An 18,110-nucleotide genomic window follows, 5' to 3' on the forward strand; every position below is an offset into this window, starting at 1 on the left:
AAACATTTAAACAATGACGATGTATTGACTCATTATTGTAAAACATTTGTAACCTTTTTTTACAAATGTTTTACAAAAATAATAATTAAACCAATATTTAATATATAAATAAATAAACACACTACCTGACATAAATACTGTCATCAATCCAAGTTTTAGGAACAGCAAATAATAGCTTGACTTCTAGTTGATCATTTGGTATCAGAAGTGGCTTATATGAAAGACATAGGCCTCTAGATTACGCTTATTTGACCAAAATACAATATGATCATGCCATGGTTTTGAATTTTATTTCATTAAGACAGTAAGGTCTGACTTTGCTTAGATAAATGTCTTGTCACGTAAAATAAATAATGTACAGTATTGAATATAAGGTCATGGTGCAGTGGAAACAGAATTAATATTGTGTCAGACTCCATCATGAGCTTAGAGGATTGCATCCATACATCTCTGCAATGACTCAAATCACTTATTAATAAAGTCATCTGGAATGGCAAAGAAAGCGTTCTTGCAGGACTTCCAGAGTTCATCAAGATCCTTTGTGTTCATCTTTGATGCCTTTACTATCTTACCCCAGACATGCTCAATAATGTTCATGTCTGGTGACTGAGCTGGCCAATCCTGGAGCAGCTTGACCTTTTTTGCTTTCAGGAGCTTTGATGTGGAGGCTGAAGTATGAGAAGGAGCGCTATCCTGCTGAAGAATTTGCCCTCTCCTGTGGTTTGTAATGTAATGGGTAGCACAAATGTCTTGATACCTCAGGCTGTTGATGTTGCCATCCACTCTGCAGATCTCTCACACGCCCCCATACTGAATGGAACCCCAAACCATGATTTCTCCTGCACCAAACTTGACTGATTTCAGTGAGAATCTTGGCTCCATGCGGATTCCAGTAGGTTTTGTGCTGTATTCCTGATGATTGGGGTGCAGTTCAACAGATGACTGACTTGAAATCAAAGTATTATTTGTTGCTCTTACAACAAGGATTGACGACAAGACTTTTGTCAGGTAGTGTAAAATATCTAAAAAATAAATACATTTTAAATATAAAAGTGCATCAAAATTGTATCAGAAGTTAAAACTTAATGACCCTTAAAATGGCATGTGGTGTAACCATCCAGTTATAGTAAATTAAGTATTCAGCATTACTTTTTACTTGGATAATAGATCATAAGTTTGTTATCTGCAATCAAATACTTCCAGTAAACACCTACATGTATTTGCTGGGTGGCCATACCATAAAGTCAGCATAAATCAAGCCTTCAGTGTCGCCGTCAGACTCCAAATCTCCCTGTCACTCTTTAATATGTGATAATGACCAGCCGACTCAGATGACATTAACTATTACCCAGCGATGCGATGGCAAAAAGATCATCTCGGTGACTCAGAGGCCGGTAAAGAGCAGAAATAATCCCTGAAGCGCCAGACATAATGAGATCTCAGTCCATAGGCTCAATTCCCCACGACTAATCAAAGTTTGAAACTCCGGGGAAGTGCGTAATTATACCCTGTTGGTATTAGCCAAAGTATCCGATGATAAGCTAATTAAAAAATGAAGAATGGCTGAACGGGTTTGTTTCCAAACAATGCGCCTTTATAGGTCACGCTTGATGTTCAATTTGTGTAAATACCTTCCATTAATTTAGCGTGAACTGAAAGTCTGGCGAGCCTTTGTTTGCCATGTTTTCATCTTGGACTCAGTCTTTTGTGACTGAAGCTGGCTGGGAATATACAGCGTTCAATCAATCTACAGTTGACTTCATAGGGAAACTTAGAGGTGAAATTGTGGCTAGCTGGGTGGTTAGCATTAGCAAATATGAGGGAGTGAGAAAGAGGGTTTGTTGACAATGACATGTTATACCATTAACTGTCATCCTACTTTTTTTAACACAGATGTTCTACTTAATTGCCAATTTTCAACATTTTGATGCATACATTTAAGATTGGGAGTGTGTGTGAGTGTGTGAAGTGTCCATCATTCCACATTTCATTTTACCGGTTGAATAAGTACATCATTTGGGTGATTAAAGTGCACTTATTGTTAGAGTTTTCAGTGTGAACGCACTTCTTACATGTAGAATAGTGCATTAGTATGTGATTTGGGATGCACCTATACTTTTGGTTTTGTAGCAGTGTTTGTGTGCATTCGATTCAAACATAGGATCCATTTCAACTTGAATGCATCAATAAACTCTAAAGGTAGCTTAGCATGCTATTGAATGTTTGTGTGTTCCATCTTGCGTTGAAAAATCTCTACATTAGCAAGGTGAATATTTTTCCTCTATGTGGTCCACTTTGATACGCACTGCACATCAAATCCAAAGGTCACGAGTTCGAATCGTGCGGTTAAGGTTATGTTTTTATTGTTCATTATTCTCCCATGGACCTCTCAACCCCATCTATTATTAATGCACATTCTGTTTCTCCTTTTCACGTTCTTCTGGTTGTGCACTGCGCATGAGGCACCTTTAGTGTTTGGCCAAGTATCGCTGCTTGCAGCTATTTGTATCATTATTATTTACATTATTATTGTTGTTGTTGTTTTTGTTGTCATTATTATTATTAATATTATTATTATTATTATTATTATTATTATTATTGTTGTTGTTGTTGTTGTTGTTGTTAACAACAAAACAACAATAATAATGTGATTATGATGAGGATGAAGATTATTATTTTTTTTATTAATATTACTGTTGTTGTTGTTATTTAATATTATTATTATTTTTATTATCAGTGTTGTTGTTGTTAGTAGTAGTAGTAGTAGTAGTAGTCTTGTTGTTATTTTAATAATAATAATAATAATAATTATTATTATTATTATTATTATTATTATTATTATTATTATTGTTGTTGTTATTGTTAACAACAAAACAACAACAACTACTAAATATGAATTATCAAATAATATGATTATGATGATGATTTTTTTTTATATTATTACTGTTGTTTTTGTTATTTATTATTATTGGTATTATTATTATCATCATCATCATCGTCGTTGTTGTTGTTATTATTATTATTAATGTTGTCGCTGTTTAAAACAGTTGAGCTGTTTATTATTTTGTAGTGAATAATATATTTTATTTTCAAGATTATTTAGTAATAAAAAATCATTAAACATTACTATAAAGAAACATCTTTGTGTAAACTGTGATCAGTTCAGTGTGTTCTTGTTTTAATTAATTAACAAGAGTAATGATCCCTGTCATAAATAAATAAATAAATTCATGAGCAAATTAATAAAAAAATGAATTATTTAATTACTTAACTTTATATTTTAGAAAACACAGGCTTGCTTTTGCTCTCAATCTTTTTGGCGTTGTAAAATTGCTTTGACAAAAACATCAGAGTAATTATCAGTGCATCTGATGGGCTGTGGGCTTTTATATTAGTTGATTTGTTTCACTTAGAAGTTAAGTACAGTTTCGATAAAACTTCATGAATCAGTTTTGATATCAAAAGTATTACCAAATATATAAGAAGAATACCTTACTAGAAATGACAATTCTCCATCATTTACAAAGCTATAATCAAAGCAAAATAAATGTGCTTGAATCCCACTAAAAATTATGAAAGTCAAATACTATTTATAAGAATCTTTTTTTTTTTAAACAGACATGCTACAGATTCTTTTTTATTATTAATAATAATAATAATAATAATAATAATAATAATAATAATAATAATAATAATAATAATAATAATAATAATAATTATTATTGTTGTTGTTGTTGTTGTTGTTGTTGTTGTTGTTATTATTATTATTATTATTATTATTATTATTATTATTAATAATATTATTATTATTATTATAAATATAAAATAACAAACACATAAGGATAAACCAGCTAATACAGTAAAAGGGCTAAAAAGTGTGAGTAAACCAATTCAACCAGATTCCAAAGGGTAACACGATCACTATATACATTTCTGGAGATTGCAAATAATGTAGCCAGAGCTACGTATAGCTGCAGTTCATCTTTAAAGCGAATGCTATGGGGCAGAATGACGCAGTTCCTTTTTTTCGTTTACTAGCTGACCGTTTACTTCCACGTGGATGGCTTTACTTATGGTGCCAGTTTCTCCGGTAGCTCGACATGTACGTCAGCGGACTTGTGTTAACCGTGACAATGAGGTTAGAGTCTGTTGAAGAATGGTTTCAGAAAGCAAGCAAGACAAAAACAAACGCTAAAAAATAAAATAAACAAGTAAATAACAGAGTGGGAATTTGGTAAAATCTAAAACTGTGGTAAAAATCAGGCAGCTTTTCTTTTCTGTATTGCTTTTGAAAACACTGTGGTTGGGTTTAGGGAAGGGGTGGGCGGGTCAATCTGTGCTTTTAAAAACACTATTGGTTGGGTTTAGGGAAAAGGAGAATGGGGGATTGGTCAGTTGAACTGTCAGTAAGTCAGTCAGTCGACAGCGGCCTCTGGTGAATTTACATAAGAACAGCGGGTGCAAATGGCACTCGAGAGGAAAGTTTGAGATCTGAAAAAGTGTATACAGCGGCCCCTGGTGGATTCGTAAAAAACAAAAGAGCAAAAATAAAATAAAATAAATAAAAAATTAAAATAAACAAAGCTCCTGAGACACATTTTGATTTTTCCAGAAATGTAGGTGTACGTAATCGGAATGAGCCTGGGTTGCTTTCATCTGACTCGTCAAGACACTGCATATATAGATTCCACACTTAAGCCCTGCCCATAGATAAATCTCATTGGTCTGAAAATCTCATTTCTCAAATTTAAATATTAAAAAAACCAAACCTCCACCAATCAGCAGCTTACAGTATTACATTCTGACAAGTAGATAGAGACATCACACGAAAGTTAGGTGCAAGAAACGTCATAAGCATAAATATGTTTATTTCTGCATCCATTGACTCATCTGCCACGTCACATTAACAACATGCCATTAAGAAATAGGTTGTGTGCCAATCTGCAGGAAGTTCACTGACGTAAAGCGTGTGATGCACCAAATCTGTTTCCAGCCAGCTTGCCGTATTAAAAATTCAGAGCTTTTTTCTTTACGAAAATGCAAATCTTAGGCAAATCGAGATTGCGTAATGTCATTAATTATTAATACCTCTGCAGCAAGCAGAAAAGAGACACATTAGAGCTCTTTTCCATGGCTCATACTGATAAATTCAATAATAACCAACCGCACCATAATTCAGTGGCTTTTCTGGGAATGAATTCAACTCAGGCTTTTATCGCAAGGAAGAGGATAAACCCAACAACCCGCTGTTGTCTCCTGCGAGCTTTCCGATAAGAGTCGGTAGGTGTGCATTCAGTATCAGCATTCCCAGTACAGCTCATTGCAACATGACCTTTCATGGCCGTCTGTGCCCAGAGAGTGGGGAAAAAAGCATCTCTTGATGCTTTTGGAAACAGCGCCAAATGCAGGGGACGCTTTCGCCATTGGGAGACACACAGATTCCCTGCAGCCTCTGCCCTGTAGGACTGTTTGCAAGATTTTTTTTCCTCTGTTCTTACAGTGCTCTCGTCGGGGAGAGCCGAGGATGAGGCGTAAATGACATTTGCTTTGAGAGCCGTAGGCGTTCCTTCGAGACAACACTTCATGTGTGACTCAGAGGAGTTACTGTAGCATTAACAAGCTCCAGTACTCAAGGGGGCGATAGAGTGGCTTTCAAATGTCATAAAACTGGATACAAACATGTAAAAGCTCATGTAAACAACTACATTTTCTTTAAACGTTTTTTTTTTTTTGTGATAGAGGGAACTGAAAAAGGAAACACAATTTAAAAATTAATAAGGCTAAACTTTTAGATGACAAAATGAGTCAAACTCCTCATCTGTGACTCAAGATGTAAATCTGCAGAAGACATATTCACACCCTCACCGTCTCCACTCATGAAGTCAAACGCCACGAGGCAAATCCATTGACAGTGTTATTGAGGACGCAGCCTGACAAATATTAAATATGTATGGTGGAGAGTATATTTTTAGCAACAAATGCTATTCTGTAGCTTCATGGAAAATAAGAAAGATGTTTAAAACATGTCAAGGTTTCTTCACATGAAAACAGTGCAAATTTTTAAATAGTTAAGGAGAAGATAATTAGGAACTTTGATGAAAACAGGAATGGAAAAAAAGATGAAAATGATGAAAAAAAAAAAAAAAAAAAATATATATATATATATATATATATATATATATATATATATATATATATATATATATATATATATATATATATATATAACAAAAAATTAAAAAAGTAAACGCATACGCAAAACAAAAAAGATGAAATTATAAACACAAATAAAGCATTAAAAATAAAGCAATAAAATATATTTTATATTATATTTAATTAGAATATTACATATAAAAATATAAAAAATGCATAAATTAAATTAAATTTAAATAAATTAAGAAGTATGTTTTAAAAATATAAAATATAAAAATGACACAAAGTAAAGTAAAAGCAAATTAAAAATAAATGAAAACACAAAGTGTTAAAAATAAAGCAATAAATGATATTTTATATTATATTAAATTACAATTTTATATATATAATAAATAAAATGTATTAAAATGGAATTAAATTAAAAAGTGTATATATACATTATATATATATATATATATATATATATATATATATATATATATATATATATATATATATATATATATATATATATATATATATATATATATATAAAAAGGAAAAACAAAAGCAAAACAAAAATTAAATGAAAAACACAAAGCATTAAAAATAAAGCCATAAATAATACCTTATATTATGTTTAATTTAAATTGTGTATATATATACAAATAAAATAAAATGTTTTAAAAATAAAATAAAACACAATTAAATTAAATTAATTGAAATGAAAAACTTTTTATTTAAAAATATAAAACATAAAAATTAAACAAAGTAAAAACAAAAGCAAAACAACCATGCAATGAAATAAACACAAATTAAGCATTAAAAAAGTTAAGCAATAATATGTTATATTATACTTTATTACAATTTAAATACAAAAAATAAATAAAATAAAAATTTCACAAAAAATGAAAAACACAAATTAAGCAATAAAATAAAGCAATACATTAAAATTTATATTTTAAAATTATAATTTTATTTGAAAAATTAATTAATAATATGATATAAAATATTGTAAATTAAAAAAAAATAATAAAATAATACATTTTGACGTGCTTAAAAAAAAAAAAAAAAAAAATACAGTTAACCCTTCTCTTGAAGTAATGCTGAGTATGAACAAAATAGATTTGAGCTGAACTGTACAGGCAGGAACAGACTGCTGATATTATTAATGTACATATAATAAGCTGTAGTCCCTGAGGCCTTTCTTTCTCATATATATATTACTGTATAATCTCCAGTTCAGTCTGGGGTGATGATCTTATGAAGCTCTGCATATTAAGATGGATCTTTGAACTGTCCCTAGCAATTATCTGGATAAATTATCTTATGTTTAACTGCCGCTCTTCACTCAAGGAAGATCTTCATGAACCATCAGAATTGAAATAACATACGAGACGGTGATGATTGTAACACACTAAGATAAGAAATATTTCAATGTAAATTAATTATTCATTTTAATATCCTGATTGATATTAAATATGAACTCATGTATCCAAAAAAAAGAAAAGAAAAATGGTCTAAAATAAAAAGGCTACTAAATTATGTGAACAAATTAATCAACAAACAAACAAAAACTATTGACTATTACTCAAGATAGTGTGTATGTATGATAATATTAAAACATTGTGAAATGTAAAATGTGAAAAAAAAATGTAAACAATGTGGAAAAATGTATGAGAACTTGTGATTTTATGTAACTAAATTAAATATAACAATTATTAAATATAATCAATTCAAATAAAAAAAAAATAAATCAATAAATCAATCAATAAATAAATAAATAAATAAATTTAAGCTAAGAACAACTGTGTAAACATTTTAATGAAGGAAAGAGGGATAGATGAATGGAAGGGGAAAAAATGGCAAAAAATATCGAAAGAAAGAAAGAAAGAAAGAAAGAAAGAAAGAAAGAAAGAAAGAAAGAAATGGAGGGAGGAAAGAAAGAAAGAAATGGAGGGAGGAATAAATGAAAAATGGAAAGATGGATGGATTGAAAAATAGAAAAATATGGAGGAAGGAAAGATGTATGGATAGAACATGGTGGAATGATTAAAAGAAGGAAGAAATAGAAAGAAAGAAAGAAAGAAAGAAAGAAAGAAAGAAAGAAAGAAAGAAAGAAAGAAAGAAAGAAAGATGGATGGATGGATTGACGGAAAAAAGAAGAAAGGATGAAAAGCGGAATAAAAGAAAGTGATGAAGTGAGGGAGAGATGAAAAAAGAAAGGAAGGATGAATGGATGGATGGAAGGAAGAAAGAAATAATGAAAGAAAAAAGAAGGAAAGAAAGAATAAAGAAATAAATAAAGAAAGAGGTAGAAAATGGGAGAAATGAAGGAAGGAATGATGGAGGGAAAGAAAGAAAGAAAGAAAAAAAGAAGGAAATAAAGAAATAAAGAGCTAGAAGATGGGAAAAATAAGGGAAGGAAGAAATGATGGATGGATGGATGGATTATTTGTTTATTTTTATTTTTATTCTAGAGTTTATCTCCTGTAAATGTTGCAGATTCTACTGCTTGGATGTTTTGTTGGACATCTACAATGTAAGCATCACTGCCGCTTGTGCATCTACACTTTACTCACGTTCAGCTGGAGATTTTCTGTCCACTGCCCAATAACTTTATATCCAGGAGTGTTGTTGATGTTCATCTGGTACTGGAAGAGATCGTATCGTCCCGGTGCGTCTCCGTTGTTATTGAACACCACCATCGTTCCTGCGCTCCCTGTGAAACACACCAAACCAAACCATACTTAAAAACATTGCATACCTGTCAAAAATTTAGAAACTGTTCTGTCAAGAAACGTGCCTTGCGAACATCAAAACTAATTTGTTTTACAGATGTACTATGAAAAACTCAAAATTAAACAATATGCAAAACTGCAATGAATAAAAGAAAATGAATTACTGACATTTTTTGTCTCACAGAAAAAAAGAGACAATAGGTTTGGCAATAAAATGAAATACAACGAAAAAAAAAAGTCTGACATGCCTACAAGCAATCAAACTCAAAGAAAATAAATAAAAACTAAAAAAAAATTCAATAACAAGGAAAAATCTAAATAAAAACATTGGGGAAAAAAAGAAAAAGAAAACATACAATGAAAAACAAACAAACAAACAACCAAACAAAAACAGACAAACCAACAAAGCAGCACAAAGCCAAACAAAAGACAACAACATAAAAAACAAGAAAAAACAAAAAACAGACCATCACAACAAGACACACAGACAAACAAAACAAAACAAGAAAAAACAAAAAACAGACCAACACAACAAGACACAGACAAACAAAACAAAACAAAACAAGAAAAAACAAAATAACAGACCAACACAACAAGACACACAGACAAACAAAACAAAACAAGAAAAAAAACACAACAAGACACACAGACAAACAAAACAAAACAAAACAAGAAAAAAAGAAAAACAGACCAACACAACAAGACACACAGACAAACAAAACATAAGACAAAAAACAGACCAACACAACAAGACACACAGACAAACAAAACATAAGACAAAAAAACAGACCAACACAACAAGACACACAGACAAACAAAACAAAACAAATCAACAAAAACAAGACAAACGTAACAAGACAGACAGAAACAAAACAGACTAACACAAACAAGACATGACAAGACAGACAGACAAAACAAAACAATACAAATAAAACATTCATTCATCTCTGGGAAACATCCATACACACTCATACACTACGGACAATTTAGCCTACCCAAGTCACCTGTACCATTTGTCTTTGAGAACATGCAAACTCCACACTGAAACGCCAACTGACCCAGCCAAGGCTCGAACCAGCAACCTCCTTGCTGTGAGGCAACAGCACTACCTACTGCGATACTGCGTTGCCACAAAACAAAACGACCAGACAAGACAATGAAACAACAAAAACAAAACAAAAAAACAAACCAAAAAAATTTAAGTCAATTAAAACGAAACAAGAAATTAAAAACAAGACAACACAAAAGACTAGTAACGTAACATAATGAAGCGAAACAAAAAAAAAAGACAAGACAGATAGACAGACAGGGACAAAACAAAGCAAAAAATAAACTAATGAAACAAATGAAACAAAACAAATGAAAAACAAAATGTAACGTAATGTAACAAAACGAGACAATATAAAACAAGACAGACAAACAAACAAAATAGACCAACTATAACAAGACAGAACAAGACAAGACAAAAAAAATTATGTAACGTGGAAAAGACAAGACAAGACAGACAGACAAAACAACAAGACAAGACAAATGAAACGAAACAAAACAAAACACAATTAAACAAAACGAGACAAGAAAAAAACAAAAAAAAAAACAGAAATAAAATGAAAAAAAAATAGACAAAAATAAAAACAAAACAAGACAAGACAAAAACAAAAGATCAACAAAAACAAAAGACAAAAAAAAAAACTAAAATGCAAAACAAACAAACAAACAAACAAAAATATGTTCCCGTGTTCCTAGTCACACAATAATATATGATCTCCTACAAAGTTACTGTGGAATTGTGGTGCTTTAGAATAAATATATAAAACCCGCGCACACTCAAGAAACAAAAACCTGACGTGCCTCGCAGAAAACAAGAGAGCATTGTTGGCATCTGCGCTCCGTATGGAGGATGTTAGTGGGGTTGTGACAGGAACACGAGCGGCGCAGACTGACAGTTTGAAGAGTTTTACCTGCAGGGTCTGGAGCTGATCACAGATCTGACAAAACACCATCACCACAGACGCTCTAAGCCTCTACACACATCCACAATACACACTCATCACTGACAGCCCTCTCTCATCTCACATTAAACACACACTCACGCCCATGGCCGGCTGTGAGGTCATTAAAATTTATACTCAACAACAAAAACTGAAGATGAATGAATGAAAAATGATTTAAAGTCATGTCGTTGTAATACAGCCTCTGCTTCGTCATGTTGCCAGATATAGTTATAATAAGCATCATGCCATTCGACTTGCTTTTAAAGAAATTCTTTGGAAACAGATTCATTTTACAACTCTGCCAGAGTTAAATAGTTGAGATTTATAGTTTCTGAATCCATTCAGTTAATTTGTGGGTCTGGCGGAAGCACTTTGTTCACACTTTATTTTTATGGTCCATTTGTTGAATTTAAGTTACATTAGCCGCATTTCCACTGTCGGCCCAGTGCGAGCCAGGGCTTTTATCGGGCAGGGCCAGGCCAATCGCCTAGGAGGTTGAGCAGTGAGGCCGAAATCATGTCGCGTTTCTACTGTCAGGCTAGTAGCTCGCAGCGCGTCACGCAAACGTCGCCCCCAGAACGTCCCCCGAACTAAACATCAAACAACCCGCCCACTTCAGCAGGAATCAGGCAGATAAAGCACACCATTGGATCATCACCATTAAAATGAATACAACGAAACAAATGACACGTTACTGTACAACATTTACAGTATTTGTCTATACGCACATGCCTGTGTGTTCTCATTCATCATATTCATTTACTCGCCGACCGACTGTTGGCATTGAAATCGAGTGGTCTCGCCACTAACGGAGCAACCCAGCGCAGTGAGCGCACCATCCATAATATAAAACCACAGAAATTCTCAGTTAATAACTTTGGTAGAAAATGTATTTTATAACATCCTTATTTAGATTGTTGCTGTCAAACATTCAGCCCAAATGCTCCAGGGAGACCTGAAACATCAATGTTTCCCTATAGGCTATATGACACTTAATAGGTGATTCCCTTTTATTTAAGGATGTTGCATATTATATCCTAACCAGTTAAGTTCTGGGGCTATTTGGGGTGATTCCGCCTGAATTTGGCATTCCGAATTAAAAAGCTTCCCATACCCACATGCAGAAGTGTAAATACAAAAGTTTGGTATCATTTGAAAGGAAACCCCTTGAAATTTCATAAAATACATTTGAAATTGAAAACAATTGTTGTATATATTGTCTGTGTTACAATAAACACACAAAAAAGGCTTTTTTTTTTTTTTTTTTTAACTGAAGTTTGGAAATGTGTTGGAAATTGTTTCCAGCACCCTGGAAACAGTTTTATTTTTTTCCAGCAGGTGTCAGCAAACACAGGAAAAAAAAAATATTTTTTTTCTTTATAATAATTTATGTAAGAGTTATTCTATTCCAACTGCAAGGAGGAAAAATGCCATTTTTTTTTTTGCCTACCTATTTTTGAAGTCTCCCCATACTCTCATACAGTCCAATAAATGCAATATCTCAATGTCATTTTATAGAAAACCCTTTGAAATTACAAAAAGAACTGCTGAAAGTGATAAATATTATTATATATGTTGTTTGTCGTTTGATGAACCACCTCAACACAAACCGCTTTTAGTTTTTTTGTTCTAAAGCCTGATTTAGAAAGTGTATAACTCAGGCCCTGTATGCTCAATCACACTGCATATTGTTTTGGATGTTACCAGCATTTGTCAGGAGACACTAGAAAAAGTAATTTTGTTTTTATCATGTAGTATGCAAAAATTATTTTATTTTATTTGTTTATGCTTTATGATTCATTCAAAGACTGTAGGTTATGTGATTGTAAATCCATAAAAATAATGATGGATCCTTATTTTAGGGAATGAGAGCTTTAATTTGATGTATTACTTGCCAATGTGTCTAAAATTAGCTATGACATCATTTTGTCCCCGGTACTGGGCACGCAGAGTTTAGTAAAGGAAAGTGTTACGTATTTCAGCACATAAGTAATAAAATATAGCATATATTTTGTTGCGTTCAGCAGCTTTTCCCTAATAAAGCTCTTCATGTATTTAAAATTTCATTTTTAAATTTTACCACGTCATCTAAAAACATAAACACTTGTTTGAGGACACTGAACACATTTTGTATTTGCAGTTTTCCCCGATGCGTTTGTAAAGAGGCGCTGCGCAGGACTGGATGACAGAAAAAAAGTTAACTTAGTTTCTGCTTTCACCCAAAAAAATGCTGTTAACATGATTTGATTAATATAATCATATCCAAATACTTTATAAATGATATTTCAGAACTCCTCCAGTGTTTATTATTTTTAGAAAATATCTAAAATCTTTTGTTCAGATAGGCCTTTGTAAAATGAAAGTTTAATATGGCTTTAAAACGGTTTGATTTATGTTTTGTATATATCTAAATGATTGTAGCTAGCTTTTGTTTGTTTTATAGTGGTTTATTTATTTAATGCGATTTTATCATATCTGACATTTTTAATTCTTTAAATTATTTCTCTATATCTTAGGCTGTTTTATCAAGATATGACACTATAGTTTTCCCAGAAATGGGTTGTGGGTGGAAGGGCATCTGCTGCGTAAAAACGTGCAGGATAAGTTGGCAGTTCATTCCGTTGTGGCGACCCAGGATTAATAAAGGGACTAAGCCGAAAAGATAATGAATGAATGAATGAATGACACTATTGTTTTATAAATAAATTTTGAAACTATTGTTTCAATAATAAATCTATTCAACTTCTCTCAACTGAGTGTCCGCATTTGGTTGTTGACCCAAGGGGATCTTTTGCATGAGTTTTAAGTTGTTTTCCTTGTTTGGTAAAACCACCACCCACAACCTTTTTCCTTTATTATGCCCATCTTGTTTTCCCCTAGACTTGGGGTGTGTAACCCCTCAACTTCTGTAATAGAAAAAAATACTTCGGAAGTCAACCAGTGTTCTTCAAAACATCCTCTTTTGTGTTCAAAAGATGAAAGAAACTAAAATATGTTTTGAACAAGTTGAGATTTCAGTATATAAGGATGATAGAATTTTCATTTTTGTGTGAACTCTTCCTCTAATCTGACTTGATAGTCCACAGACCATTTGTTACAAACCATTGCAACAGAAAAATCCACCAACCAGATTACTAAACCAAACCACTGGACAATTCAAAATGAAAACAAGCTCAAATTATAACCCATTCAGTTTATTTTAAAGCTACACCCGCCATGTAAAGAGGAGGGAAATGAGTGATTAAGTTGTGATTCAGCAAAAAAAAAAAAAAAAATACAAAATAAGGCAGAGTCACATTGAGCAACAAAAAGCTGCTTGAGTGTGTTTAAATGCCTTCATTATCCAGTCATTCTGCTGTCACCCGCTGCCTTTTACCTTTATTTATTTATTTCATTTGTATGCTCATGTTTTTTGTAAAAAGGTTTTCACGAGAAGGAAGAATTAAAGGTTTATTCCACAACAAGGCTTTGTGGAAAATGCAGAGACTGGAAGCTATAGGAGAATCTCCAGGATGAAGAACAACAAAACACTTAGAGAAAGCATGAGGGCCTAAAACACTGTATACCACACACACACACACACACACACACACACAGCAAGACATATTTGATTTGTTTTCTCCTGAAAACTGAAGCAGTAACACATTAAAGTGGCACTATTCTTGTTTCCCCCATACTGTCTTTTCATGTAGTACATAACATAATGGTTTGTAAATCTAAAAGTGTCAAAGATTAATTGAGAATTGCTATCCTAAAAGAAAGAACTGCCTGAAAGCTGATGTCAGTAATTCCAGCTTTACTGCTCAAATAAGCCTCTTATGGTTGTTAAAAATTAGCAAAAAAGTAATCGGACCAGTCGAATTAGAGTATGGTCAACTGACCAATCAGAGCAGAGTATGGCCTATCACAACATACTGGCCAATCTGAGCAATCAGATCAGAGTATGAATACCTGACAAATCAAAACAGAGTAGGTTCCAGCCTCCACCGCGGTGACTGAAGCTCTGCACAAGACTTTCGGCCAGCGGAGAAATTAAAATGGTCGTGCCCAACTGAGTCTGGTTCTCTCAAGGTTTTTTTTCTTCACTCCTATCAGGTGAAGTTTTTTTTTCCCTCTCCGCTGTCGCCACTGGCTCGCATGGTTCAGGATTGGTAGAGCTACGCATCGATGAATTTGCTCTTCAGTGTTTCAACTCTCAGTAATGATTTTCAATCACACTGAACTGAGCTAAACTGAACTGAACTAAAACATCATATCATATAAAAAAGTAGAGTGACCAATTAGAGCTAAAAATGGTAAAGTAAGGCTCTCTGAAAAATCACCACACATTGGGCTATCTAAACAATTCGATTCGAGTATAGGTATGGGTATCTGAGTTTCTAAGCAGGGTCAAATAACCAATCAGAACAAAATGTGGTAACTGGAACAATCACAACATACCGGTCAATCTGATAAATTAGATAAGTATGCTTACCTGACTAATAAGATCTAAGCATGGTCAAATAACCAATCACAGCAGAGTATGTTTACTGGAACAATTGGAGTAGGGCAATGTCATCTGACCAATTACAAACCAACTAGGCAATCTGACCAATCAGAGCACAGTAGGATAATCTGAACATTCACAACACACTGAGGTATATGACCAATCAGAGAGTAGGCTCTCAGAAAGGCAGAGTTTAGAAATGCCTTGTTGATGCCAGAATTCACAGAAGAATGGCCAGACTGGTTCAAGCTGATAGAAAGGCAACAGTAACTCAAATAACCACTCATTACAATCAAGTCCAACCTTGAGGCGGATGGGCTACAGCAGCAGAAGATCACACCGGGTGCCACTCCTGTCAGCTAAGAATAGGAAACTAAGGCTACAATTCACATAGGCTCACCAAAACTGGAAACCAGAAGACTGGAGAAACGTCGCCGGGTCTGATGAGTTGTCCATTTCTTCTGCCACATTGAGATGGTAGGGTTAGAATTTTGCCTCAACAACATGAATGCATGGATCCATCCTGCCTTGTATCAACGGTTCAGGCTGCTGCTGGTGGTGTAATGGTGTGGCAATATTTTCTTGGCACACTTTGAGCCCATTAGGACCAATGGTGTCAACATCACAGCCTACCTGAGTAATGTTGCTGACCATGTCCATCCCTTTATGACCACAGTGTACCCATCTTCTGATGTCTACTTTCAGCAGGATAAAGCGCCATGTCATAAAGAGTGAATCATCTCAGACTGGTTTCTTGACATTGAGTTCACTGTTCTCAAATGGCCTCCACAGTCACCAGACTCAATCCAATAGAGCACCTTTGGGATGTGGTGGAACAGATTTGCATCATGAATGTGCATAAACCTACTGTAGGAAACTCCAAAAATCCAAACCAGCAACCTTAAAATAGCATAATCGAGTGTTACTTGAACTATGAACGCTTTTATCTATTTGTTATTTTTCTTTAACATTTTTTACCTCATACAGATCTCGGAAATCCCAGAAGCAAACTGTCCCAGATCTGTCACGTCCCAGCAGTGGATTCGCCATTAAACTTCTGAGCTGCCCGCTAAAATACAGTAATTGCACTGCAGATATTAGACTTCTTAAGTATATTAATTATTAGTATGCGAGGAGCCGCTGAATCATTTTCACTGATGTTCTCGCTGGAGGAAACAGCTTTTGAACCCTTTGAAAAAGATGGCAGAAACGTCAGTCGTCCAACTTCAGTATTTTCTCTCCTGTGTTTTTTTTCCCCGATTCCCATCCTTTTTCAGTGACACGTCCTTTCATCACCAGACCTAACATATAGCAGACATAAATAGGACTGAAACATTTCATCAATAATAGCAATTAGCTGGTGAACAAGTTATTCACGACACACACCTCCAGCAATATCTCCATTACACATCTCCTGAAGTGCCTTAAAACATGCAGTGCTATTTGATATTTTGACTTTATTTTCCCTAAAACCTGACGACAAGGCAGGGAGTATTGAGCAGCCCCTCCCCCTTTTAAAAAATATACCCAATAGCATTGCATGTAGCCTATCTAACTGTCTTGCTAATCTCCTCCATATTGTAGTGTGTTGGTTGCTGGTTTGAGTCCCAGCTGGGTCAGTTGGAATTTCTGTCCAACAAATGTCCACAGTCCAAACACATGTGCTAAAGGGGAATTGGATGAACTAAATTGGCCATATGTGTGTGTGTGAATGTGAGAGTGTACGGGTGTTTTCCAGAACTGGGTTGCGGCTGGAAGGACATCCAATGCATAAAACATAAATATAGGAATATGTAGGATATATATATATATATATATATATATATATATATATATATATATATATATATATATATATATATATATATATATATATATATATATATATATATATAGGAATAGTTGACCGCTCATTCCGCAGTGGTAACCCCTGATAAATAAGGGACTAACCATAGGACAATGAATGAATGAATGCAGATCATTCAAGTCAGTTTCGACTTTACTGATACCTATAGTAACCTAGCAACAGTTGCCGGAGCCTTCATTCATCTGAGTGTGATCTCGAGGACAACAGTTGATGAGGGAGCCAGTGAGATAACCAACATATTTAAATAGATTTCCGAAGAGGTAGCTAACACATTACTATGAGCTATTAGATATGCCCGTGCCATTTACACACCCACAGCCACACACATGATCTCTCTCCCTCTCGAGCTCTATGATCTCTGTCAACCTGTGAAGGATTCAAATCATGAAGATATAATTTTTTATATTTTATATTAGTTTAGTTTTTTGGTGAATTTAAATAAAACTATTTTATTAAGCAGTATTAGTCATTAGAATAAGAGTGTAGTCACCTCTCAACTTTAGGAATATTAAAGTAATACATTCACATTTCAATTAGGTGCTACTGGAATAAATAAATACATAAATAAATAAATAAAAATAAATAAATAAATGAATGAATGAATGAATGAATGAATGAATGAATGAATGAATGAATAAATAAATAAATAAATATTTTGATTTCCCCTCTTTATTAAAATTTGATTTAATATTTTTATCTGACATATTCTTTATTATAACATATTTGTTGGCGTGCAAATGATTGCTAACTTGTTTATGATATTGAATAAATTAATTAAGTAAAGAACATTAAATAAATAAATTTAAATAAATAAAAAATGATTAAAATCGTATTAAAATTCATAATAGTTTGTTTTTCTCAGTAAAGCTCAATGAAGCACGTTTGTTTCTATC

The 18,110-nt window shown here is 33.3% G+C and overlaps 1 protein-coding gene across 7 annotated transcripts in view; it reads right to left on the bottom strand.

Annotated features, from left to right (window-relative positions):
* grm7 (glutamate metabotropic receptor 7) overlaps positions 1 to 18,110 on the bottom strand; it is a 367,182-nt gene that overhangs the window by 101,212 nt on the left and 247,860 nt on the right. For 3 of the 7 annotated variants that reach the window (XM_087302215.1, XM_087302216.1, NM_001302247.1), the window contains 1 exon segment: positions 8,715 to 8,854. In XM_087302215.1, coding sequence (XP_087158341.1) covers positions 8,715 to 8,854 — 140 coding nt within the window. 7 annotated transcript variants of the gene reach the window in all.

This window comes from Danio rerio, chromosome 22 (genome assembly GCF_052040795.2).
Source record: "Danio rerio strain M-AB ecotype USA chromosome 22, GRCz13ab, whole genome shotgun sequence".
In the NCBI taxonomy this organism is placed as follows: domain Eukaryota; kingdom Metazoa; phylum Chordata; class Actinopteri; order Cypriniformes; family Danionidae; genus Danio; species Danio rerio.